At 36.8% G+C, this 27,536-nt stretch overlaps 1 protein-coding gene across 3 annotated transcripts in view; it reads right to left on the reverse strand.

Annotated features, from left to right (window-relative positions):
- Window positions 1-27,536, reverse strand: part of SMC5 (structural maintenance of chromosomes 5) — a 74,053-nt gene that overhangs the window by 18,648 nt on the left and 27,869 nt on the right. For all 3 annotated transcript variants that reach the window (XM_084629421.1, XM_084629420.1, XM_084629419.1), the window contains exons 8-17: window positions 20,370-20,441; window positions 18,963-19,218; window positions 17,129-17,283; window positions 15,498-15,611; window positions 14,406-14,500; window positions 14,040-14,172; window positions 10,789-10,962; window positions 10,467-10,636; window positions 7,394-7,517; window positions 4,580-4,702 (exon numbers count right to left, since the gene is read on the reverse strand). In XM_084629421.1, the coding sequence (XP_084485547.1) occupies window positions 4,580-4,702; window positions 7,394-7,517; window positions 10,467-10,636; window positions 10,789-10,962; window positions 14,040-14,172; window positions 14,406-14,500; window positions 15,498-15,611; window positions 17,129-17,283; window positions 18,963-19,218; window positions 20,370-20,441 (1,416 nt within the window). The remainder of the gene's footprint in view (window positions 1-4,579; window positions 4,703-7,393; window positions 7,518-10,466; window positions 10,637-10,788; window positions 10,963-14,039; window positions 14,173-14,405; window positions 14,501-15,497; window positions 15,612-17,128; window positions 17,284-18,962; window positions 19,219-20,369; window positions 20,442-27,536) is intronic.

Here is a 27,536-nt window from a genome sequence, read left to right on the forward strand (position 1 = left end):
GGGAGCAAAAATGTTTTAAAATGTATACTGTTAAGTAAAGACTCAATACTTGTATATTCTACTGGATGAAGTGTGTGTTCATATTTTAAAAATATACTGCCCACCCTATAGGTACTGACAATAAAACTTGTTTAAGTAACTCTGTCAATGTAATTAGATTAATTCATATCACTGTTCTAAATAATACAACAGTAGTAGTAGTAACAGCTATAAATTAAGACAAACGCATCCTCAGTTCTTACAGACGTTCGAGAGTTTGGCATAAATATTTTTTGACTGAAATTTTCTACGCTAGGTTATCAGTCCAAAGGAGTAGATTTTCTTCCCAAAGCATGTGTAATATATGTTCAAACATTTAGGCTCTGCACTTGGAGGTGTGTGTGTTGGAGGGGCCGGGAGGGACGGGACCACAGGATGGGATGGGATGGGGGATGGACGGATGACAAAAACATATCCCATAAGTCCTGAGCAGAAGCGTTCACCTGCATAACGTGCAAACTTGGCTGCTTTACGGACAAAAGTGGTTCAGTATTTCTGAAGTTAGACAAAGTTGGGCAAGTTAACCTCATTGTGCCTGTTTCACCTTCTGTAAAATGGAAATCATACTTCTCTATCATCCTTAAAGAGGTGTTGTGAGATTTAATACATTTTTCTAAAGTGCTTTGGTATCTTCAGAAAAAGGTGCAATAAAACCACAAAATATAAAAAAACCCACAGAGTTAGAGACCTTCCATTTAAGGACAAAATAAATTTTAATAACATTAGTTTAACAGTTCTAAAGTTATGAAAGTTTAAATCAGCATCTTAAAACATTCATACTAGGCTTTTTAAATTAATTCAGTGCTAGTTTGGTTTGAGACTCTGGATCATATCAAGCTCTGTCGTTTGTATACCTGAGGACCATATAAAAGTTACCCTGAATGTTAGTCCATTCAGCTTTTAATAGTCAGAATTTTAAAGTTTCTGTACTAAATTTCTGAAAACTAGGCTTGTTTTGTAGATCTCATTGCAACTTAAAAATCAAACAAGGCCTGACTACTATTTTAAAGTCTTGTGACTGAAAAAAATCAAGACAGACATTAAAGGCTGCATATATAAAGTTGTAAAGAACTACCCAGTTTGAACAGGTATTTTATAATGATATAAAAACAGCCCATTTTAAAGCAGCAGCACAGGAGAAAAGATGGAATTTTCAACCCCCTATGTAGGTATTTTTAAAGCACAAATAACTGGAACATCTTGTCATTAATTCTACCCTTTTTCAGTTTTGAACATTTGATTTCTCTAATGTGTTAAATTTTCTTTTTTTTTTAAATATTAACAGTGTGTGCATATAGACAGAAAGAAAGAATTCATGATGGTGTGGTTTAGCATAAAACTTATTGTCACAAGTTTGGGATGGCCCAATTACTCACAAGCCAAAAATGAGTTACACAGGTCACTCTAAATAAGTGTCAATAAAACCTACATACCTCACCACACCTGCTCCACTATTTGTTTATTCATGCTATTTATTACAGAAAAATATTTAGGAACATTTTAACGAGTTTTCAAAATGTAACTGGGACTATTTTTTGTATCCCAATACTTTAAAAGCCAATTGCCTTCATTACCATGAGTCCAAACATACAGGGTTCAAAAGAAGCCAAAAGAACCTGTGAAAATGACATATCACTTTTCTGTACATAAAAATGTCAATTTTATAGTCTATCATCTCTGATAATGAAAGGCTAGAAGCTCCCATTTATAACCCCACAGGGCTGCATGAAAAAGACCTTAATGTGATGTTTTTAGACACAGGGCTGAATTTTGCCTGTTCTAGCCATTGGGCAGCTGCAGTTTTGGGGGAACACATGTATCTGGGAAGAGGAGGAAACATATTGGGGCAGGCTGATTTTTTTAAAAAGAAAAAAAGCAGGTGTTTGAAGCTGTTCTGGGCTATAACTGTTAGAATAAATACCAGGATAAACGGATGAGTAGGTAGGTGAGGCACTCAAATGTATGTAATGAATTCATTTATCACATGACTGATATTTATTACATGGCTATCATATCCACATGAGATGGATATTTTCCTCACACACCCTTAAGTATGTATATAAGTACGTACATGTGGAACCTTCTATAGACCCATCCAGTTATTATGTGTTCAAATACTTCATGGAAATGCTAACATTTGGCAAGTACAGTTAATCCCATCCTGGATATAAGGGATGTGCCCCTCTGGGCACGCCCCTCTGGGCACAGGGAATTACTGTCTAGAATAGATAGGTCCTAGAGGGAAATTCTAGTTTAAGGGAGAAGGCTTAGAGTGACCTATGTGTTACTGTTATTTCAGCTGACAATATAAGAACTAATTCAGGAAGAGAGAGAGTTTAGTCTGGGCAGTGGGTTAGTCTATGCTAGAGTGGAGCTAAGACATAGCTAATGAAAGGCACGCTACTGGATACTAGAACCCTCTCACATTCTACATTCGTAAGGAGTGCAATTGGTTTTGTGGGAAATGAGAAACTAGTCAAAGAAAATATAGTAGCCAGTAGCCAATATTTTCTCATGAATGTGTGTTTGAATGCATTCTTAGTGACAGTATTTAAATAATTAAAGATGGACAATTCATACAGAAGGAAAACAGAATTTGCATTTTCTTCAAACTTGGCCTAAAAGAAAAAACAACAACATACATACAGAGTTTAATAGCAATCATTTAAAAAAATTACACCAAATGAACCTAAAAATTAACAAGCTATCAAAGCAAGACAATTAGCAAATCTCTTACAATCATCATAAACACAAAGGCGACTGTGCCAATTATGTAATGAGCAGATGGGGCTAACAATCCTCCCTACTGTTCAATATGGGTCATAAACACACATTTGCTTCTCATGCTCATTAGACAAATTAATTACAAAAAGTTGTTAAAATAATACTAAGGTTCTGACTTGAGCTGCCATGACAAACAAAAAACCCCACAAATCTGTTGCTACTAACGTGACACATTCTGAAGCACATACGTTGGGAAGGAAAATGCCTTTCAATCCAAGTGTCTAAAATACACCCAATGTGCTGCTATTCCCACGGAATCCCAGTGCTGACAACTCACACATGAACATATGCAGCCCTCTTTCCTCAGGAAGAGGGAGTGAATTGGGTTTTGTGGGCCATTCAAGTCTTATAACCATATTTTAAAGACTAACAACTTTTAATAAGAGAAACATTATTAATAAATGCAATGTTAGCAAGAGTTCAGTTTCTCCCAGGGGTACCACCAGAAATTTTTCACATGGTATGCAGAATTGAACCACTCTCACTTTAACTCAGCACAGCACCACTCAAGTTTGGCCCATCCACCCCTCCATCATGACAGAGTCAAATTTCAGAGTGGCATTGTGAGCCACTGTGCAGTGTTCCAGTGTCACTCAGGTTGGGGTGCCTGGCACCAGAGCAGCTCTACCCCACCAATGGTACGCACCATGTGTAACGTGCATATGGCTGCAGGCGCCACTGGTTTGGTTGTTTTTTTTTGTTTTTGTTTTTTTTTTAATTGTCCCCTGCTCTGATCTTCACTAATGGTAGCAAGAGTAACGTGATCTGTGGCTGTCTTTGTTGATTGTTTGACAATTAATTTTATGTTTAATCATAATGTGTAGGTTTTAATTTAGTTTCACTACATAATTTCTGTAACACCTCATACTAATTACTTCTTCTGTGCACCAGTCTCTGTACCTTTGCCTATAGTTTCTTGAAAGCTTTATTTTATTATTTCAACTTTTCTGCTATATGAAGTTGTCCAACAAGTGATGCTGATTCAGGTCACAGGTGAACTGAAAATATAGACCCCTCTTGCACACCCAAATTCTCACTGCCAGGAAATGGAGTTTTTTACTTGCAGAATCAAACCAGAAATTATGAAAGTTCTCATGTCTACCATATATGCTAAATTCCTCCATAAAATTAGTTTATGTGGAACATTTAGTACACTACTTCCTAACATTTAAAAGTCACAGTGTAAGAGAAATGGCAATGGGGAAGAAACTTGTTCCTACTCATTCCACTAGGCCTCCCCAAAGGCAGGAGTTTAATAAAAGGGATAAGGAAAACAGCTATGGAGAACTAGGGTCTCAGCCCTATCCTACTTGAATGTGCTTTCCTCCAGATCTTCATCAGGACCCTGACATGTCCCATTTGGGTCAGTCCACTACCAAGTGTCAGTTCTGGGAGATTGGTCCCAACTGGAGCTACTCACTGGAGGAAAATGACATTTCTAAATGACAGATTGGGCTATGCAGGATATTATGCCAGCTTCACACTGTTTAAAATGCTTAGGGCACATCTTCACAGAAGAGATAGCCATCTTGGTTATCATGAGGAAGCAAAGCTCCTTTTTACCTGGAAGGAAAAGGGACTAGAGAACTGATGCAAGCTTCGGAAAGCACAAAAACCTTAGCATCAGGAGTAGAGATACCTTTTATTAAGAAAGGGAACAGAAGCAGCCCATTCCTGAGTGGGGAGGCTTCCGGGCAAAAAGTGTGTTTTCAAAGTTGATTTACCAATACACTGAGAAATAAAAAACAAAGCTTACCTCTAAAGCTCTTAGTTGTACAGTTGCTGCTTTATAATCAGATTCTAGTCTATTCTTCTTGGAATTCACTGTAGTGCTCTGAAGAACCAAATCCACTTTGAGGATGTTCAATGTTATGCAATTCTGCAGAGCAAAACACAAAAAATCATCTCTCTTTTGTCATGAAACACTCAAAACTGATATTGTCAGCAGCATCAGGCTTTACAAACCAGATTACAAGATATCAATTTTTAAACGAAGTTCTGGACTCCAGATTCAGCTCTCCAGCCCAGTTCTGTTTTCAGTCTGTTTCTTGAAGCAGCAAGGTGTTTGCTAAACGTCTGATTTGTTTTGTAGAAAAAGCAGAGCTTTGCTGGTGTGTGGGATGTGCAACTAAACATACAGATTTGTTTTTTTAACATTACTTACAGCTGTGAAGGTTATGTAAACAACATCTAGGAAAATCCTCTGCTTTAAAGTTACAAAAATTGTGAAGTAACTTATTAAAAAACCTAAGAAAGATTATATTATTTGAAAAAAGTGTACAATTTTTAAAGGTTACAGCTATTTAAGGGGAAAACAAGAGCTAAAGTTCTGCAACAAAAAGAGGGAAAAACCAATTACTTACTGTGTCACACTTTGGGGTTCACCCAGGTCAGCAAGGAGTTCACACTCACCACCTGCTTTGCAACTCTGGTTGCCTAGAATACTATGCTGCGGTAGCTCACAGCCCTGACACCAACAGCCAGCATACAAGCATGCAGGCTTTCACTATTCAGTTACTCTTTTCAGGAGGACCTCAACAACCCTTCCAGCACCAAGTTCTCCCCCCAAAACTTCTTTCTGCAGTATCTTCTCACTTGAACACTCACTACTCCTTTAAAGAGACAGTACATAGCAGTAGCCTGTTAATTTGGCTCAGAATTTTACTGTTCATTTGAAACACGGTACTGAGATGGTTGTGTAGCCTAAACTGTTGTATAATCCATATACATTTCTGTGACCCGTAATTAACAACTATCATTCTTCCAGGTTTCAGAGTAGCAGCTGTGTTAGTCTGTATTTGCAAAAAGAAAAGGAGTACTTGTGGTACTCTAAAGTGCCACAAGTACTCCTTTTCTTTTTATTCTTCCATGCAGCTGGGCAATCAAACACCCTCCAATCTGTATTGCTAAGGAATAGAAAGTATATTAGAAAGCCAGTTTGCTATGGGGTAGTGGGAGGAGAAGAATAAAATACTCTTCCACACAGGGTGTTCACTGGTCTATAACTGTACATGCCACTTTAGTTGTGCTGTGTATGAGAAGCAGAGGAACGCTAACTGCACCCAAGAAGCATGTATGTTGACTGATAAACACAGTCATCCTAGAGTGCGATGCTGTTCTTATAAATTGATATTTTAAAATTTTAATTTAGAAAATTTTTTATGAAAATAATACTGCTTTTGAAAAAGTACTTGCTTAATAACAGCATATTACCTATACAAAATTACTTTTTAAAAGTAATTTGCGAACCCTGGGGGCCCACCGTGCCTTAAAATTGGTTATCTTCTGCAATTCTCTGTGGTTTTCGAAGCTGCTTCAGCCAGATGACCCTACATGATCCGTGAAAGACTCCAACCTCTGCCATTCAGGGCTTACCAATATACTCCAAAACAACTCATCTGTTTGACATGGTAAGCAGAAGCTTCTTTTAATGCTGGTTACTCAGTGCAATAGAACCAGCATTATTTCACAGGCAACACCCAAAAAAAGAATTAGAGGGGTAGCTGTGTTAGTCTGTATCCACAAAAACACTCACCCCCAAAGGTGGTAGGAAACAACTGAAGGCTTTCACAAGAGACCATTTAGCATAAGCAGTCCCCCAAAAAGTCCTGGGAATTGAAGAAGATGATTAAGGAGCAGGAAGAATATCTACTTTGATTATTAAAACTTAAGGATTTTATTTTATGGTTCTCTACCTTTCCCAAACAAGTGGCCATTACCATTTATACAACAACAAAGGTGTTCACAGTATTTTAAAATATGTATGACTGATTCATTATTCCAAGGAGTTTAAAATTATTGAAGGGCTACAGACAAATTGAAAACTAGTCCATTCTTTAAAAACCTGAGTTCAAAGTAATTTCAGCTACTGCACCTGACCCCTTCTTGATTTTTGTGATTTTACAATTGCAGTTTACAGTTTGTAAAGAAGGGCGGGGTAGTCTCAGGTGCTGTGTGAAAAACCCACCTGAAGTAGACAAATTAACTATGCAGAGGAAACACAAATGAAACATGCACAAGTGCTGTCAAAAAGACAAAATAAACAAACTAGAAAAAAAATACTGAAAAGATTCTTTTTTAATTATCATAAACTAGGGTATTTTTTGTAGGACCAAGAAAATATGTTCATATAGAAGTAACGGTAAGAAAGAGATCTAAGGAAAATAAAATTAATTTAAAAATGTATATGGTAATAGAAGAAATTTGGTGAAAAGGTTATATACTGCACATATGTTTGCTAGGCAATTTCATGGGCTGGAAGCCTCTTAAGCCAGCAAGATGGCAGCTTTTATCCAAGTCAGTTTATAATATTTAAAGTACACATGTAGTAAACTCTGCATGCCAACAACAGAAAGTGGAAAGAGTTTATATGGGCTATGTTCAAACCGAAGCACATCTTCATGTAGCAGAAGTAAACTTAGCTCTTTTAAAAATAAAAACCTACATTTCAAAACACCTCCCACTATTAAGGCAGGCTCTACTCCCTCCCCCTTTTTTATTTTTATTTTTTAACTATACTAGGCCCCTCACAACAAGGAAAAATGTGTATAAAGCTAAGAAGGAGCCATACCTTTATGAGTTGCATTAATTCTGTAACAAGCTTTGCTTTTTGGATATTAATTTCTTTGATCCTGGCATTTGTTTGTTGAGACTCCTCTTCTAGATTGATGGCATCTTGCTCCATCTGTTTCAAACTATGAAAGAAAACAATTTATTATTAATACTGATTAAATCATGCTGAGATACCTAGGTTCTTAATCCTAAAGGGTCCATCATAAATGAATACATTGAAAATTAGAAGAGGTCCAACTGCCCTTACTAAATAAAGAAAAAGGGGAAATCTATTTTTCTGCCTCTTGACTTCCTGCTCCTCCCATCCTAAAGGATTCTGTAAAAAAATTCAGCAGAAAATGTTATCTGTAAAAGGGATCTCATTCTTAATTATAAAAAGAAAAGCAGTACTTGTGGCACCTTAGAGACTAACCAATTTATTTGAGCATAAGCTTTCGTGAGCTACAGCTCACTTCATCGGATGCATACTGTGGAAAGTGTAGAAGATCTTTTTATACACACAAAGCTATTACCAGCAGGAGAGTGGGGTGGGGAGAGGTATTTTTTCATGCTTTGTGTGTATAAAAAGATCTTCTACACTTTCCACAGTATGCATCCGATGAAGTGAGCTGTAGCTCGCGAAAGCTTATGCTCAAATAAATTGGTTAGTCTCTAAGGTGCCACAAGTACTCCTTTTCTTTTTGCGAATACAGACTAACACGGCTGTTACTCTGAAACCACTCTTAATTATGGTTCTAAAACAAATCTTACATTCTTCCTCCATTTCCTTTTTCTATTGTCTGTAAGCAGACTAAATGCAGGTCAGCTTTCCAAAAAAGGTGAGAATGTTGCTCTATGGATTAGAACACCATTTCAAACCCAAAACTGAATTTATCCTATTCCAGAACTTAGATTCTTCTACATGATAACTATACAGCTATCAGATACTGTAATAAAGAGCCTTTTGACTGTTGAGGTTGAGAGTATGTATCACTAAGGGTATGTTTGCACTACAGACGCTACAGCCACACAACTATGGTGCTGCAGATGTGCTGCCGGAGCATGGTAGTGTAGACGCTTCCTACATTGACAGAAGGGGTTTTTCTGTCGATGTAGGTAATCCACCTCTCTGAGAGGCGGTAGCTAGATTGATGTAAGAATTCTTCTGTCAACCTAGCTGTGTCTACAGTGGGGGTTAGGTCAACCTAACTATATCACACAGGGCTGCAAAAACTTTCACAGGCCTGAGTGATGAAGCTAGGTTGACCTAAGTTTTAAGTGTAGACTAGGCTTAATTTTAGAGTAAAGAATATGACACGGATGTTGTAAGTATCCCCAAACCAAGCATTTTCAACCCAAGAAATTCAGAATTACGATTACACCTGTAAGAAATCTGAACACGTTAAGGCAAGTAATGCACAATTAAGACACTCAAACAACCCTAACTCTACCCTGTAATGATATCATTCAATGAGGATATAATTACAATTAAGGCATTTTAAAAGTGTGTGTTCCCAACAAGATGAAACCGATTTTCCCCCCGTTCATTGCATCATTTTAAGTAAGAGTTAAGGCTGTTTTCTTTAATTTCTGTTCTATGTATTAATTTATGAAAAACAGCTACTTATCTTCTATTATTGCTCTCACTGCAGAGGAGAGTTTGGAAATTTTGGCCTCTGTTTTTAAGCCTGGTTTCCCAAAGTTAGGCTCTTAAATAACAGTGGCTTGATTTTCAGAGATGCTGAATATCTGCAGCTCCCACTGAATTCAGAAAATTTGGCCACTTTTTCGGGAGTCCAGGTTTCAAAATTTTGGTCAAATATTTTAAGAGTGGTTATACATTAGCACAAAACTTCAAAAATTATTTGCCTCCTCTTTTTATTGACAAAAAATATTTTCTCCACTATATAATAAACCTTAAGAAAAAGAATGACAGTTTTCTGGTACTGAAGCAGTGCAACATACAACTGATTAGGAGATCTGAATTAAAGAGAAACTTCAGAATTTTGTCTTCACTGGACTAATAGAGATTAATGGACAGGATTAGTTTCTGGGAAGAAGGTTTAATATGCTATAACCCATTCTGACTGGACAACAAAGCAGAACTGAATCTGAATTTAGAAACCGCTGTCTGTACTTTATCCTCTAATGATGTCCTAAGAAAATGAAGCAACATTGTAACACTAAGATGCAAGGACGCTACATAACCACATTTAGGTCAGTCCATTTATCTTTGTAGCACTTGCTATAATGTACTTTATTTCCCATCTCATCAGCAAAAAAATAATATAATGATGTTTCATGCGAGTACTAAGAGAATATTTGAAGATGAACCCTTTTAAGGTTGAGGCTTCAGTTTGTTTTTTCAAGTGTTTATGAAACAAAGATCAGGTAACATCTTTGCTGATCATGTAAAATTGTGTGATCATCTTGTAACAGACCAAAACACCCATGGGAAACTAGATTAAGGGTTTGTCTATACACAAAGGTTGTACTGCTTTAACTATATTGGTAGTTAAAGTGTATAACCAACTAGTGCAGATGCATGTATACCAGTATAAAAGGTGCTTATATCGGTATCCTTATTCCTATAAGGGAAAAATAAATAAAAACTATTAGAGAACAAAGGTACCTTTAACCTGGCATAACATCCAGTATAATTTTTTTTTTTAAAATCATCCCCCTCCTCATTTGTATCAGAAAGAGTTTCACCGGTATACAAAACTGTGTAGATCAGGCTTAAGAGAATAAATATATTCTCACTGGTGACCTCAATCACAGATGAACCTATATTTCACAAGTGAAAGGTAGGAGAATCAAGCCTCTGCGTCACCTATACCACCCCATTTCTGAAGCCCAGCTGCCAACCAGTTCTTAAGAATAAATTATATCTTGTCAGAATCAATGGGCTAGAGGTAGCCAAGACACATTTTAGAGATTGCTTGTTATTTCCATTTTGTTATTGAAATAGCCCTAGTCACCGATATACAAAATCATAACTGATGTTAATACTTCAGACTTATTTCTGCATCTTAATTTCGTCTCAGTAAGAGAAAATATTTGCAATCAAACAGGCTCATCAGAAGTCGTACCTATCGTGTTTCATACTAATTTTTGATTCCAGTTGTTTCCTTTTGTTTTTTCTCTCCAAATGCTCCTTCTTTTGCTGTCTCAGCTCATTATCTTTGCGTTCCAGATACTTCTGCCTCTCATATAACGTATGCAATTGAGAATCCCGTAACTGGAAACGTCTATTAATATCCTATAGTAAATAGTGGCACAAAAAATCTTTAATATTCTCATTACAATCATACCAGATTCAGGCCAAATAGTTTTATTGAACAAAAAATTGGCAGTATTTCAATCTACGTAATTTAGAATTTTTTTTCTAAACACTAAAATAAAACAACCTACCTTTAGTTGGTTTTCCAACTGCCTTCTTTCATCTGCATCTACTGTGACAGTGAGAAACTGCGCTGGTCTCAGGGATGTGTTACTAGAAATAGTTTGGTTTGTATAAGCAGACACTTTCACTGAATATCTTTCTTCTGCTGTGTAGATTTGCTTAAATTTGGTTTCTTGTATGACCTAAACATGAAAACCAAAGCCATTTGACAAAAATCTTATGTAAGGCTCACCTGTTCTGAACAAGGAAGATTATTTTCAGGCTAGAAAATAAAGAACTAACTATGATTTGGAGTGGGAATACTAAAATTAGTCAAGTTTCTGGTTTATGAACATGCCATTGCATAAAGGAGATTAAACAAGTTTGTTGCATCATTGAATTTGAAGTTTTTGCCGACTGAATTAAAATAGCAATTAAAAAAAACCATATCACACTCATTCTGTGTTATCATACACAGTAAAACAACTGCTGTGCTTCTGTGATGAGTGAATGACTCCTGTATAGACACAAAATTATATAGGTAGTTCTTTCAGATTTTTGGAGAAGAAAGATGCTATGTAAATGTCTATTATGGTGTTCTAAAGAGTTGGCGTTTAAGGTGAATCCCAAAGCAAAACTGAGACTTAGATTAAGAACAGACACCTGAAAGGAGGTGTGGAATTTATCATTTATCATTATTCTTTTAAAATCTCATACCTTCCCTGATATCTCGTACTTCATGATTCACTGAAGACGCTCAAGGTGGAGACATCAGAAATAAGGGAAGCCTCAATACAACCCATGGTACTGCAATATTCAGAAGGATTATGTGACATCCTCAATCAACCATGATGAATCAAGAAGTTTCCAGAATGGAAAATAATTTGAAAATTATTTATTAAAAATCTCTGTACAGAATTCATCCCACAACCTGGATACTGTGAAGTTACTGAGTACTGAAATCTGTGCTTAACTAAGTCTTCATTTTGCTTTGCAGTTCACCTTAAGGTTGAGAGGGCAATTCCATTCTAACTATTTTTTCTCCTTCAGTCTATGAGTAAAGCTTCCCATGCTTGGGCTGAGCCCCAAAATTAATTTATTTGCAATGTTTCAGCAAAATTGATTTAAATATTAGAGTTATTATGAGAGCATGAGGAATACCACACATTTCACTGAAAAACCCCCCCCCCAAAAAAAAACAAAAAAAAAAACCCACACAGTTGTGGTGCCCAAATAACTCAAAACAGCCAATATAAAATACACATAACACCTCACATAACTGTGGTCCACACAGCAGAGGAAAGAAAAATCAGGAGAAGTTTAAGTGAAGGAAAAGATTTCAAATTATTAATGTTTGAAATTTCATGTTTGTGCAACTACAGTAGAAAAGTTATTAGCTCCTGTTCTGGACTACAGAAAGTATCATTTAGGATTTCAAATGGTATCAAATATTAGGTAAGTGCTGCAAGAGGAGCTTTTGTTTCAGAATAAATAGCCTATCATATGATCAGTAGGCAAATTGGAACTGGTGGGATTCTCTCACCTGCCACCCTGAGTAATGAATTGGGAGTGTGATTAGTTCCCTGTCGAGGGCATGGGGGGACCCACTTAATACTTGAAAGCATTCCCTTCACAGATATTTTAAAACTGCTGTTCTACCCCAGACACATCATGAACACACTGGGTTGGTGAACTGGGAGCTCCTCTTCATCTGTGCTCATAAGATGAGTTGCCAGAAAAGGAGAAAAAAGTTTTTTGGACTTCTTTCACCTTCCAGTAAGTGCAAGCAGCCTGCTGTCTTCCCTTCCCATTGCCTATGGTGATGGGGGGGAGATCAAATAACCTTGCCCGAAAGAGGATATGTGGAGAAGTGTCATTTCTCACATGGGAAGCATGATTCCCATCAGAGTTGAGGAGCAGCTGCCAGCTCTCCTCAGTTAATGCACCCAAGACACATTTTGGACATAGGCATGAACTCCAGCAAATCTTGATCACATAACAAGTGACTCCTCTTTCCTCCCCATCAAAAGAATAGGCTTCAAGACCAGTAGATAGGTCCTTCAAAATAGGGAGATGAAGAGGAATTTCTTATCTTCTGCCATCTCATCTACCCTGCTGTTCTCTCCCTACCATATGAGGATGGAGAGAGAGACAGAGAGAGATAACCCCTCTCCCACAAAGAAGGGGCAAGCTTCCCTGCTTGTAGACCTTATTCCTTGAATGAGCATTAATTTTCCCTTTCTCCCTATTGAGGGCAACAGGCTCCCTTAGAAAATGTGAATTTCCAACCATACCCCAGAAGAAAAAGCAATTTTTCACATTGGGATCCCATTCTCTGTGCAAGGTGAAAAGCAACTGTTCACCACAAACAGAACTACTGGTCCTGAAAGGCGTATTTCTTATTACAGTTACAAGTGCAAATCTTGAATGCATAATTCAGCACTGACTGAGGTATGGGGTGAGGAGAGCGAGCGAGCACGCACACAGGCTTCCCAGGAAGGTGACTCTTTCTGTAAGCCCATTTAAAACAAGTCTAAATTTTCTGACAGGTTTCAGAGTAGCAGCCGTGTTAGTCTGTATCCACAAAAAGAAAAGGAGGACTTGTGGCACTTTCGTCAGCTACAGCTCACTTCATCAGATGCTCACGAAAGCTTATGCTCAAATAAGTTTGTTAGTCTCTAGGGTGCCACAAGTCCTCCTGTTCTTTTTTCTAAATTTTCTGTATTTCCTTTATCAAAACAAATAATACAGTGAGGAGGTTACAATACTATATTAGATACAAGACATTTCAAGCAGAAAGTACCTTTCAATTACTGCTCTCAATAGTTCACTGTTTTAAGTAGGGGTCATGAGATTTCCTAGCTCCAAAATGAAAACATTTATTTTAAAATTTGGAAAGCTAGTAACTGTTTGTAAGTTATTTTACTTTAAAAGTACCCAGAAACTCTCAGGCCTGACCCCCCAAAAAGCTTACTTGGTTACTATAAAACAGATTAATAGTTTTGACTTTTTACCATAATAAACCTCTGAATTTTAGAGATTTGATTAGTGCATTACTAGGGTAAGATGAACATTTAACTTCCTGTGAAGCACTGCAACCAATAGTTTGCTCCAATGTGTTAAAATCTACTCATAATGTAAGCTACTATTCTTGGTTTTCTATTTGTACCCAAAATAACACCCATTACAACAACTTTTTTCATGTCGACTTTGCAGCAACTTTCCTAAATATGGTCTTAAGAAAATCATAGTCCTACTCATGTTATTTAGCACCTCTCACCCTTTCAATCATGCTTCTGGTCTTCTCAGTTCCCACAGGGACATCATGAACACGATACTGGGAACAAAGGTAACTCATCACAGGATGAGGAGCATCAAATAACTCTCGTAAATAAGAGAAAACACCATATTGGCTAAGGAAGAGAAAAGGTGAAAATCACAAATAGATCTTTAACCAGTTTTGTTTATGACAAGTTAACACAAATATTCAGAAAGAAAAAAAAACATTAGATCTTAAGGTAAGAGTTTGATTTGCCAAAAAAAAAAAAAAAAAAAAAGAGCATCATGCACAGCTACATCATTTTGCACTGAGACCAAAACATTCAATGTTGACAATAGTTTTAAGGTTAAGTATTTTATTGCTTACTGCAACTCTTCAACTGATCTTGAAGGTCTATTTTCAGCACATGACTCAGCGGGTGCACATACAGTATTAACTTTTAATTTCTGATGGTCACGCACCTAAATGTTACACCAAACAAGATAGTAAGTTAAAATGATACTAATGTATGAAAAAGATGTATTTCATAGAAGCAAACATTTCCTTTAAATTGATTTAATCTCCCAACCATGCATTTGAAATTATTCTGATTCCCACATGATAACCAAAGCTATTTACATCCATTAAGGCTTTTTCCTTTTCTCTACATTCAGTTAGCAGAAAACTGTGGTCAGTTAGCCGGTAAACGAAGAGAAGAAAGAAGTCCTCCCTATGTTTTTTCCCCCATTAATGATCAATCTCCTTAGCAATGTTTCCTTGGTGATCTTCAAAATCCTGAACAGAAATGAGTTACTGTAGAAAGAAGATCCTTTCTGCATCAGCATCTGGTAAATATGTAATATAGATGTGAACTAACCCCTCCAGATGTTTAACTGATCTTTTTACCAATTCCTTAAATATATACATTTTCAATTTCAATTTACTAGACAAGCTGAAATATCCAGTAAAAAAGGAGTCTCAAGACAAACATGAAAGGAACACAAACCACTAAAACATATGCAAGTATCCACAAAAGCCCACAACTGTGGTGCCCCAACCAGCTGAGTTCTCCATATACTACCTAACTACCACCATGCAGGAAAAGCTTTTCAGAAAATACATTAGTCAGATCAGCAGCAGTCACTGACAGTCAAATGCAGAGCCCACTGTCCCACCCAAATAGCTGAGCCAGGTATGAGTCAGATGCACGGGGATGCAAGAGCAAAAAATCCTCCTCTCTGGATTTTGAAAAATCTTGCTCTTATTTAAATTATGCAAGAGAAAAATCAGGTGGGAGTCTGTATATCTGTGGTCTCAGTACAGTTTACAAAAAAATTGATCTTACCTAGCAAATGTATTATTACATAGTGCATAAATTACTTAGTGATCATAATAAGTAGGCTCTAAACTGGAGGGTTCCTTCATCAATATTATTTATTTTAAGCTACATTTTTACATGTTATATGACTGAGTACTTGCCTCCCGAAGAAATATTTCCATGTCTTCTTGACTTTCAAAAACAAAGGCCCTCATATCATTTGCTGAAATGTGATTTTCAACATATTTAGCATGTCTATTGTCTTTCATGTTTATCTGCTCAGATAAAAAGACAAAGGAGGATCATGAAAAGAGTGATGTAATATAATTATAAAAATAAAACACATTAAAAACAATAAATAACTTAAGACAGGTAATATCCAAGCCAATATTTAGTAAAACAACGGCAATACTTTGCCCTAAGGAAAGGTGGAAATATCAGAAAACTCCAGATTCATCTTTAGGATATTCACATGCAGTTCTCATTGATTTCACTAGTAGCCAGTGAGCCCATCCAAACATAAATATAGAAACCCAAGGCCCTGTGAGGAGACAGAGGATTTGGAATTACTAGAAATTAATCTGGTTTTCTCAAAAGAATTCTCAGACAAAACAAATCCATTGTTTAAGATGAAGGAAGGTTTTTGTACCCTGATAAAATATGGTAACACTAGGAACATATCAATACACTAAAATTATATTAGCTGTAAAAGGATCAAGATATGTTTGAGAAAATGAACACACACGACTATACAACTCTATTTAATAGAGTGGCAGTTGACCAGAGTTGGATTGATTCCACCAGAATTTCAGAACAGGTGAGCCAGTTTTAATTCATCTAAAAGTTTCAGATGTTCCTAAAACCCTCAAAGAAACAGGGTTATATTGTACAGTACAGATTAGGGAAAAAAGATTCAGATGTTCATGGACATTGTGAAGATTAACTAGCCTTGAAGGAGAAAGGTAACGGCCCTTAGATCAAGATATGTTTTTGATTAACTTGACCTGACAATGCTATATCCAGCAGGACCGAATGATCTGGAAAGGGCAAAAATAATATTTGATTCTGATAATACAAAACCATTTCTGGCATTTCCAAAACCAGCATGAAGCAGCAAGTTTAGAAGGATTAGTTAAACTTAGTTACTGACTCCTGAGTACCTTAAACTATATAAAATGAACATTACTGACAACTACTGGTAATAATAGGAAAGTATGGCCAAGAAACAAACCAGGACTGAGCACAGACTGAACGCCTCTATGCCTGCCACTAGATGTGGAAAAGAAGTAACTGAAGCAGGTGGGGGAGCAAAAGTCCTCTTACAACTTCTGCTCTGAATATTCAGAACTATGAGAAGGCTCGCATGTAATCCCAACCACCACTTTCTTAGAAGATTCCCAAATTTCAGAGGAATACAAGAGGGATGCATCTCACCAGTTGGAATGTGTAGAGGCCACCTTGAAGTAGGGCAGTTCCATTGGAAACCTATATGTTGGATGGCTGAAAGCACTCTGTGTTCATCCATGTAACAACATACCGAAGGTACAAAGGAGTCTAGTAAAACTTTCACATTTGTCACATTACTTGAATGAGATAAATTACACATCTTAACCAGCTGTAGACACTGATTTACATGTACTCCAGTTTGCTAACTCATTGTAAAACAGTAGATAAGGTAGGGAGCCTCCAGATTTTAGGTTTATAATAGAAATAACAACCAATCTAGAATTTAATTTTTTTAAGACACACTATTAGCCACTAATTAGTATTGTACTCAAGCGAATTTTCTTACTGCAAGCATCATGGGTTCACAGACACTTCTTTTAAATCGGTCTTTGTTCTCCCTTAGCCACAGAAGAGCATTGTATGTGTCTCGATATCTCCCTCTGAGCTTATCTTCCTTCAGATTCATCATATTGTTAAACTGTACAATGCGATCAGTTACTCCTGTAATTTTGTTTAAGAAAGTTATATTAAATCATGCCTACACATCACAACTAAAGATTTCTAATATTTAATAACTATAGTGCTACAGTATTATGGTTAGGAAAGACCGTTCCTTATTTTCATACATTTATGAACAGTATCCCATCTATTCTAAAGGATGTACTCCATTAAAATTTTAAATCCAAGAACTATGTGAAATAAACAGAAATGTTAATCTCTGTTTTGAAGTACAATGTCCAGGTATAAATATTAATATTCAAACTAATTTTTGCAATGGGCCTATTCTAGGTGCAGAGATATTCAAGTCAACAATTGCCAAATAATATAGCCAAAAATTCTGGACTGCCACTATCTTTAAAAAAAAACAAAAAAAAACCCCAAAACCTTCTCCACCACTACTCGAAAAAGGGAGGAGGAAACTTTATACTTGTGGGGCATTGGGGGATAAGAAATTTCTATTTCAGAGTATTTTTCTATTTGTTATTTATTTGGTGACAACAGAAGAATGTTGCTGTAATGCAAGAATGGTGCGGGAGGGTTCTTGCCACCCAAGAGAAAGGGAGAACTCATTCTCCCTCTGAAGACACACCAAAGTAGCATTCTTCATGTCATCCCCTTTTGGGAGGGACCTTGAATTTCCCACAGGATACTAAGAAAAAAATACTACAAAACCTTTCGGGAACAGAATGTTTCCAATCTACATTACTCCAACAGTGGGGAAGGAGAATAGTCTTGTACTTAAGACACTGGACTGGGATTCAGGAGACAGGGTTCAATTTCCTGTTTTTCTATATCTCACTAAGCAGGACAATCAGTCTCTCTGTGCCTCATTTCTCCATTGGGGTATTTATGGATTTATCCTTGCAGTACATGGGAGGTGTTCAGATACTACAGTGTTGGGGCCATACAGACAAAAAAAATGTGTGGAAGTTAATCAAAAAGAGCTCTAAAAAGATAAATTTTAATTCTAGCTCTCAAGTTACATCAAGACAGAACTAACACAAAAGGCCAGGCTGATATAAAAAAGTGCAGTGTAATTCATTAAGGATAAAAAAGACTGGTCTCCAAGTTCATCTAACAAAGGCAGAAGGAGAAACAGTCACTAAGATAGTGCCATTCTACACATAGCATCTTGGCACCATGCCACATTTAATTCTTCTAGTTTAAATGAATACCATCAATTTAATAAAATGACCATTTCTGTCTGAAGTTTTTTTTACTTAAAGTTACAAGTAACATCTAAAAATTACTGTAATAAAGAAAAACACTTCTGTATTTTGTTTACTTTATGCATTTGACAAGACTGTTTCAGCATTTCTCCTATACAGTCTATCAGTTTTCCTTTTGTTTGTATGGGGTTTTCACAAAGTAAGAGAAAAAATAATTTAAATAGAAAAATTCAATTGGAAAAACATACGAACTGGCAGCATCTGTGAGGAGCCAGTTTACTGACACTACATGCAATCATTTTTTGAAAGACTAGTTTTCAAGTTGATGGTATCCCCATAACAACAAGCTATCCCTGTCACTTTTACAGGCCTTGAAAGGATGAAAGCAATACAGAGATGTACAAAAATACAGTTACTGAGGTTTGAAGCAATTTAATCTCAGTTAAGTCACTTAAACACAAAAGAATTGCATGTAGTAACCATAGTAGGGAAAGAATCAAGCAATCTCACTTTTCTTTTCCCTCTCTAGGTTCTCTCTCTCTCTTCGCAGATCACTCATTTCACCATCAATATTTGCCTTTTCTTCTTGCAACTGTCTCAGCTCATTGTTAATAGAATCAATTTGTGGTTGAAGATTCTCAGAGTTTCCTGTACTGTTGAGCTCATTCTGCCAGTCCTCTATCATCTTACGAGCGTTGTGTATTCTCTTCTGTCGATCCATTTCTTCATCTCTTTTCATTCTCAAAACTTGCTGAATTTCTTCAATCTAAGAGAAATGCAAATATTTTCCCAGAATGGCATTTACAAATGAAATTTTTGCATATACAACAAAAGGCAGACAATTACAAAAGACTGTTGTAACAGATATTGAAATGTTGATGTAGTCAAGCAGGTTTAAAAATATAAGATCTCATCCTTGCTCAGAAACCCACCGAACAACTCAAATTGATGCCTTTTTGTAAAATGACTAGAATCTGTGCCAGAATTTTAAAGAATGAATGTGTTACAATCCCAATCTTTAAACACATTATTACAGATTCTTAGATATATGTTTATCTAAAATTATAGTAAAAGTTGCATGCTACTGGATAGTTTGAGAATTAGTACAGGATTGAATAAGTTCAACGTAACAAAAAGGACTATGCAAGTTGAACTCTCCCCCTTATGTTTAATTTTCATATTTATTGACTGAGTGCTTAGCTATGGAGCCTTAATGTGGCATTAACAGTTTTTTGCATTTAATTTTTTATAAATTGTGTACATATAGAAGCCCTCTGATTAGCTAACACAAGCAACTATTCTGTTTCTTCATCTGGTTAGACTTAAGGCACCAAGGTACAGTGGATAAGAGTAAGAGAGCACTAGAAAACATTCTAATGTAGCAAAAGTATTCAACAATAGCAAAAACTTGTAATATCATATTGTATACAAAAAGTAAATTCCTTATAAAAGAACATTACATCTAACTGGAGAAGACAGTTGTTCCATGATAGTGCTCTGTTCTACTGATAAACTTCATTTTCCTCGAGGATAGCAACTTTAAGGAACTCAGCAAGTCTGAGTGCAGAGGGTGCTGGGAGATACAGTGATTCATTGCATCTCCTGGGTACATTGTTCCTGTTGCCTCCAAATTTGCCTCTATACACTTTGGAGCGGGCTGTACCAACCAGCCGTGGGTCCCCGGAGGAGTGGAGGTTGCAGACAGCTTGCAATACTACATTTCATCTCCAGTTCAACTTTCCATCATGAGCAGCTGAAATATGGGTGTCACTGATGGAATCCAAACAGTGACTCAGCCACGACAATTCCACAATATTTCCCTGAACACTTCATGTGATGCATTTAGTATTACATCAGTGCTCCACAGCACCAACAAACAAGCATAAAAAAACCCCACACACATTAAGGTTCTCTTACTTGTTTGTCTTTCTTCTCCACTGCATCTTGTTTTTGTTTACATCTTTGAGAAGTGTCTTTGATTTCAGCAGCCTGAATACAATGACATTAAATGAAAAAAGCAAGAAATTAGCCATAATTATTTTGTATATAACTATTTTTTAAAATGATAGCAAATATGCAAAAATCAGACTTTGGAAGGACATTCAGTTTGGAGCATCAAATATTCACCTATCATAGAATTTATTTTTGACAAAAGCTGCACATTCATCAGAAGAAAATTGTTTCTAGACACCAACAGCTGTTTTATTTCATTGTAATTAGTCTAGCGATGTTTACTACATTTATATGGTCTATAATTTGTACAGAACTTATAATTGCAAGTGGTTTAGGAGCTACAGTGTAAAATCATCAGCTATAGAGTTGCGCATTTGGATTTACTTGCCAATAAAGAAAGGCTCAACATAATTCTGAAATTAAAATCACAATGCTCTTTAAGGATTGTAAATAAAAGACTTACGTTTAGAGTTTTATATTTTAAAAGGTAGCCTCCTTCTCCAAAACAACTTTCCCAAGGAAGATCTAAATGACTTAGTGCTCAACTGTGACTTTACAACAATTCCAGAGTAAGTGGCAGTGTATTGTTGCATTGTCTCAAGAGCAACCCAGAAGAGAGTCTGGGACTCGAGACATAAGTCTCTCTCCCAGGTCCTCTGCAGCTCAAGGAAGAGATTAAACTGTACTGCATCTATATCCTGCACATCTGTGCAAGCTGACATGCTTGAGAGAGAGATGGGGTGTTGAGCCAATGTCCCTCCCCCTCCTCCACTTGATTCTCTCTCCTTCCATCCACCTGTGAAAAGAAAGGGTGTGTGGCATGGCAGCTCTGTAACCTGTTTCCTGACTGAGATGCTATCTGTCATGTGGGTAACTAGTGAGGGGCCATAAGGAGGCAACTTGCATCCTCTTAAACCCCTCCAGTGCCAGGCTAGCCAGGCCACATTTTGGCTTAGTAAATCTTTCTTTTTCAAGAGGCATTTAAAAGGGACCCCACCAATCTGAGATTTAGTGAGGGTTTTTAAAAAAATATATATTAAAGTAATTTCAGGTACTGTATCTGAATATCTGAGTCCTTCTGGCAAATTTTGTTATTTTAAATCACATTTTCCTACTTATTAATTTAAAAAAAAAAGTGTCCAACACTCCCCTCCAACTGTATTCAAGACCCATGCAGGCAAGAGAGGGAAGTGATTGACTATACAGGGGAAACAGTGAAAATGACTACACTCAAAGAGCATAAACTCCATTGATCTCAATGAGCGTCTTGAATTCAATGAGTCTTTCCAGTGACTTCAAGGCTTTGGATCAGACTCAAAGTACTTTCAAACTCACAGAGTAAACAGGGAAAAAAAACCTAGAAAAATATCTCCTCTACTTTTTAACAGTCAGTAATGGCACTTAGTAAATGACAATAATCTTAGGAGTTACTTGCACAACAGTTGCTAAAAAGTTTTCGGATGCAACAGTGGATTTTTTTTATATTATGGTGCCCCTTTAAAAGAGCGTGTTAAGTAAAACAACTACAGAAAGATATATTTTGCATACCTGAACTTGTGAATTAATAACAGCACCACTGTCTACTGTAAGTATATTGCACTGACACATAAGGATTCATCTGTAATCCCTACCTCCCTGAGCCACCAGAGCTGGGGGGGAGGGGAGGGGGGAAAAAAAATCACACTGGTGTGTAGGGGAAGTGATGAAAAACTCCTGTGGCAACTGTTTGGTGAAACTCAAACCAATACAAAGAGGGAAGAACAATTCAGCATTCTTTTGCCAGAAGGAAGACCTGACAAATTCAGGATGGTAGTGAGCATCAGCATACTGGGATCAGAAAGAACCTGGAGGGTCGGCAATGGATCCAGAATTTAGAAAAATCGGGAAACACAATCAGAAGGTGTGTCCAGTTTTGAAAGGAGGAGGGAATCAGGACGGAGAGAAGTACCTAAGGTATTGTATTTTTGGTTGTAGTTAGGGAAAGATGCACAAAAAGTAGGAGGAGAATGAGATGGGTTGTGTCTTAATGCATTTTATATATGGTCACACAAAACAAGTTTCTCACCCCTCTGTGATCTACTGGACTCTAAATTCTGACAGAGGTATCAAAAAACATTAAGGATAATTCATCAATATTTTACAGACAAGCGCAATTTCTCTAAAGAACCAGAGGAATACAATATCTGCTTGCTATTATCATGAATGAACTGAAAGTACTGTATGGCTGCATATGGATGGAGTTTAAAAATACTGTATTGGAGGCACAGAGCCAAATCACAACAGGGAGATACACTTCTACTTGGCTCCCTCAGCAAGTGGTATCTAGCAAACTTAGAGTTAAATCTTACCAATAACTTATTTATTTTTAAGACAATATTTAATACTTCAGCCAATCCTACAATGCCAAAGATTACGAAGAAAGCCAGCTATTAAGATTTCATGTGAAATTGCCCACTGCTGAGATGAAGGATCTACCATCTTACTGTGAAGCAATTACTGTTTCTGCTCCCACTGAAAAGCAGACTAAATCAAAGAAAACCTGCCAAAATGTAATGCCTGTTTCCAAAACGTGTGTGCGGCAATAGCCATTATGGATGGGGAAAATGGATTCCATCAACTTCAGAATAGTGCAACTGGAAACCGTACAGACAACAGTACTGAAATTAGACCCTTCAGTGCAGAAGCCACAAAAAGATAAATGACCAGAAAAATGACTTTTGGGGCTAAATTTTTAAACAGATCTCTCTACCTGGCTGTCACATGGAAATATTAAAAACCTATGGCCCTCAACTCGTTACGAACATGACAGATAGCATGTCAGTCAGGGAACAGGTTACCGACCTGCCATGCCACACCCTCTTTCTTCTCACAGGTGGATGGAGAGAGAATGGAGAGGAGGTAGGGGAGGGACATTGGCGCCACACCCCATCTCACTCTCAGGCTTGCAGCTTGCATAGATGTGCAGGATATAGATGCAGTACAGTACAGGAAGTTCTACAGATGATAGAATCTTTATTGAAAAACCATAGTCCACTGCAATAAGAGAAATACCAAAGAACCCCAACCTATCAACTACAAAAGCTACTATTTTTAAAGCAGGGATAAGGACAGAATCTTATGTGGAGTTAGATATGCAAGAAAGTGTCTTAAAAAGTCATATTGTGTTTTTCCCTAGACCTAAATCCCGGTATTCAGACAAAGAGAAGATTATTAGTACTAATTTAAGACCCCAACCCTGCAGCTGACTGTACACATGTGGACCGAAGCACCTACACACAGTCATTTGCAGAATCAGAGCTTATTACAATATTGAAAATATTGACGCTGTAATCCTCTTTCTCCCCACCCCAAAAAAAACCTCAGGTAGGCATTCTAGAGAGAAATCTCTCTCTTCGGAAACAGTCAGCTGCAAGACTTTAAAAAAAAAAAATCCAAAACCCGCAACATTTTAAATGTCAGCACAGGGACACTTGATATCAACTGGAAAATTAATTCTAACTAGATTATGACAGGTTTCAGAGTAACAGCCGTGTTAGTCTGTATTCGCAAAAAGAAAAGGAGTACTTGTGGCACCTTAGAGACTAACCAATTTATTTGAGCATGAGCTTTCGTGAGCTACAGCTCACTTCATCGGATGCATACCGTGGAAACTGCAGCAGACTTTATATACACACAGAGAATATGAAACAATACCTCCTCTAAGGTGCCACAAGTACTCCTTTTCTTTTTAGATTATGACAGACATTGTTAAATCATATGTACATTTGATTTACATTCATATTTAATATATGTGAATAACCAACTTTTTTTATCTGCCTTTCATTTTTTATGACTGAGAAGAAATATATTTTTGTATGAAACTGAAAATTGTTTTTTAAAATAGGGCCAAACAGCCTCCTCCTGTGTAAATCCCTTTGAAGCTCCCCAAGGAAGGGAAGACTCAGCAAGGTTCCCCTCAGGGAATTTTCCCAAACTGTTCAAGGGGGAAAGCCTTCTCCTAACTTGAAAAATGAACAGGATTTTATTCCTTCAGATCCTGCGATTCCACCTAAGGTACAGGGTCATCCCATGCATAGACCATCTGCTTTCATTCCAGCTCTCCAGTCCCTGATCCTTCCCCTAACTTCACCTTCCTTATCACCCCCTTAGAATGGGGTTCTTAGCCAGAGAAGAACCACAGAAAAGTTCATGTAATATCAGATGCATTAATTTTCCTACAGATTTGCTTTCAGACTTGCCTCCTTCCAACCAGTGATGCCCAATACTACAGAGAGCTTTTTGCAAGCCTGGGTGGAGCAGTGGGGACACACACATGGGCATGCACATCGAGATCTCAGGGAAACAGTCAGGCTTGTAGATGTTTAATTCTGATGTCTGGCACAAATGGCCTGAAGAAAATCCTATTACACAACTGGTCATAACATGCCCAAAACTGAAACAGAACTTTAAAGTTGGACTGCTTCCACCCATTGCCAAACTGAGGATAAATGGAAGATCACACAGTTCTTGGGGGGTATGGATTTATATTGCTTTCCATAACAAAAAAAAGTGTCAATCTTTTTATTCCAATTATGAAACAATGTTTTCTACATGTAGATTGTTCATCTGAAGTTTGTAATTAAAAGGAAATTCAAAAAAGTTAGATACGCTATACTGATATAGTGAAGTGTTTTTAATCTTTAAGAATGTGTGCAGTTTCTCTGACTTATTTTAGGAGATGACAGCCATGTGAAGTAGCCTGTGTTAGCATGTACTATTAAACTGGTTGATTCTTTAACATAAAGCAAAAAAGAATGTGAGCACAGTCTTCCCATGATCGTACAACCACTTTAGTTGCTGCCCCCACATCTTTTGCTATTGATGCCAGTGAACATTCTCTGGCAACAAATCAAGGAGCACGCGCCGTTTTCACATGCCAAGAAAAGGCAGGGTGGGGGTAGAGAAGAAATCAATTACCAATCCCCAAAAGAGAACTACTGACACAAACAATGAGTAAAACAATATCAGTAGCTCTATGGCAATACTTACTCACAAAATACTAATCCTGCAACGATGTTATGATAATGAGAATTTAATTTGATTATCAGGAATTATTCAATTTATGTGGTCCTCATTAATGTAATATATAACCCCTCCACACACACACACACACTTTTCCTCACAACATAGCAATAAAATAGGAAAACATTAATACCACCTCCCCCTTACAAATGGAGCACTGAAACAGAGATAATGAGAGTAAATTCCTGGCACCATTAAAGTCAATGGAATCTTTACCATTGACTTTCGTGGAACCAGGATTTCATCCTAAGTGACTTGCCCAAGATCATACAGAAAGCAGAAGGCACAATCAGGCACACAACTCATATTTCCTAGGTTCCAGTCCGTTGCCTTAACCACCAAAACATCCTTTCTTCCCCAGAATAGAACAGTGCACCTCAATCTTGAAAAGCACTGTCATCAAAACAAGTCTTAGACACACCAAATAATATCAGCACAAAATCTTGTTTTAAGGCAATATTACATCACAACACATTAACTGTAAATTAAATCAATCCAACCATAACAGAATTCTAAATTAAAATCAACTGTAAAACAATGTTAGAATATCACAGTGAATATTCTATTACTCTCCCATTTGGAATAAATGATTTATTTCCTCTACCACTTCCTTGCTTTTTTGCTGGTAGGAACACAGACGGAGTACTGCTGAACTACAGGAACAATTTAGACCTATCTAATTTACACACACAGGCCCTGATCCCACAATGGAACTACTCACTCGCATAAAGACAAAAGAAGGTTTATAGGATCAGGGATTTGTTAATCTGACTTCAGAAAACAGACGTACTAATTCAAGTATGTTGCTGTCACCTGGTTTGACCCTTTTCCATCACTTTTATCATTTCTATCACCTCCTCAGCTTTGGCTCCCACTTTTACATAGCACATAACCCATAATGAAGAATTTCTTTTCTGTACAAGTTAAAACAAAGATGCTTAATATGTTTTCCTGTGTTTTTCATACAGAGCATAACTTTTTCATTAATATAGCCCTATATTTCTAAGAATTATGGCAACGGTGATTCAGAGCAGAATTCCTTCCTGCTTTTAGAAATCAGTAAAACATTAATTAAAAATGAGAAAATGATTAAAACTTAGCAGGATAATACCAAGCTGTGCAAATGCAGCTTTGCATTTAACAAGCATGGAGGACTGTACAGCATTATGAAAATTTAACAGCTGGAAGCCTGAGATTAATTCCCTCTAAGGGGAAACATACTTTTACAATAAAACTGAAAATAGTGCAATTTGTTTAAAAAAAAAAAGTTAAGACATTTTGAACCACAATAGCAAAAAAAAAAAAAATAATCAACCTCCTCCCTCGCAAAACACCACCACCACCACACAAAAACTTTGAGCAGTATTGTGGAGCATGAAATCAAAACATGCTTGCATTTAATTACTTGTAATGGACTAGTTTAGCAAAAACGTTTTAGCTGTCTTTGAAGTAATTTAACAGTAGACTCAGTCTAACAGAAAATGGTTGCATGCACTTATCTGCTAAAAACAAGATAAAAAGAGAGTATACACCCAGAATCACATCGGTAATACCTCATCAAATTTTGGCATAAACCTTTGCTACTGAAAAGTGACACTGCACAGTGCAATCCATTTCATCTGCCAGAGCAGAACAAATAATGATCTGAGCCAGGTACTGCTCTCATTGAAATCAATGGTCAAACTTACATTATCTTTAGTGAAAGCAAAACTGAGTCCTAACTGATAAAACATTAAACAATATTATTTATACAATCTCCAATTTCAAATGATATAAAAGGTTCCTGATTAAAATGCAGTGTTAAATTCCATGTTAATATAAATTATCATCCACTAACTGAATACTACTGAGTTTCTTTTTAAGAAAGCATATGATGAAAGAGTACAGCTAATTAAACTTCGTTACAAATAATAGTTACTAAAAACTTAGGTCCCAATTCTGCAAGTTCCCCCATGTGGGCAGTCATCTTCAGTTGTGTGTTCGTTCAGGCAGGAGTGATAAGATCGTTGTTCAACCTGATGCTGATTTTCTTCAAATGTATTTATCAGCAATCAAATAATTTGGACAAAT

The sequence above is a fragment of the Lepidochelys olivacea genome (assembly GCF_965140295.1).
Source record: "Lepidochelys olivacea isolate rLepOli2 genome assembly, chromosome: 5".
Lineage (NCBI taxonomy): Eukaryota > Metazoa > Chordata > Testudines > Cheloniidae > Lepidochelys > Lepidochelys olivacea.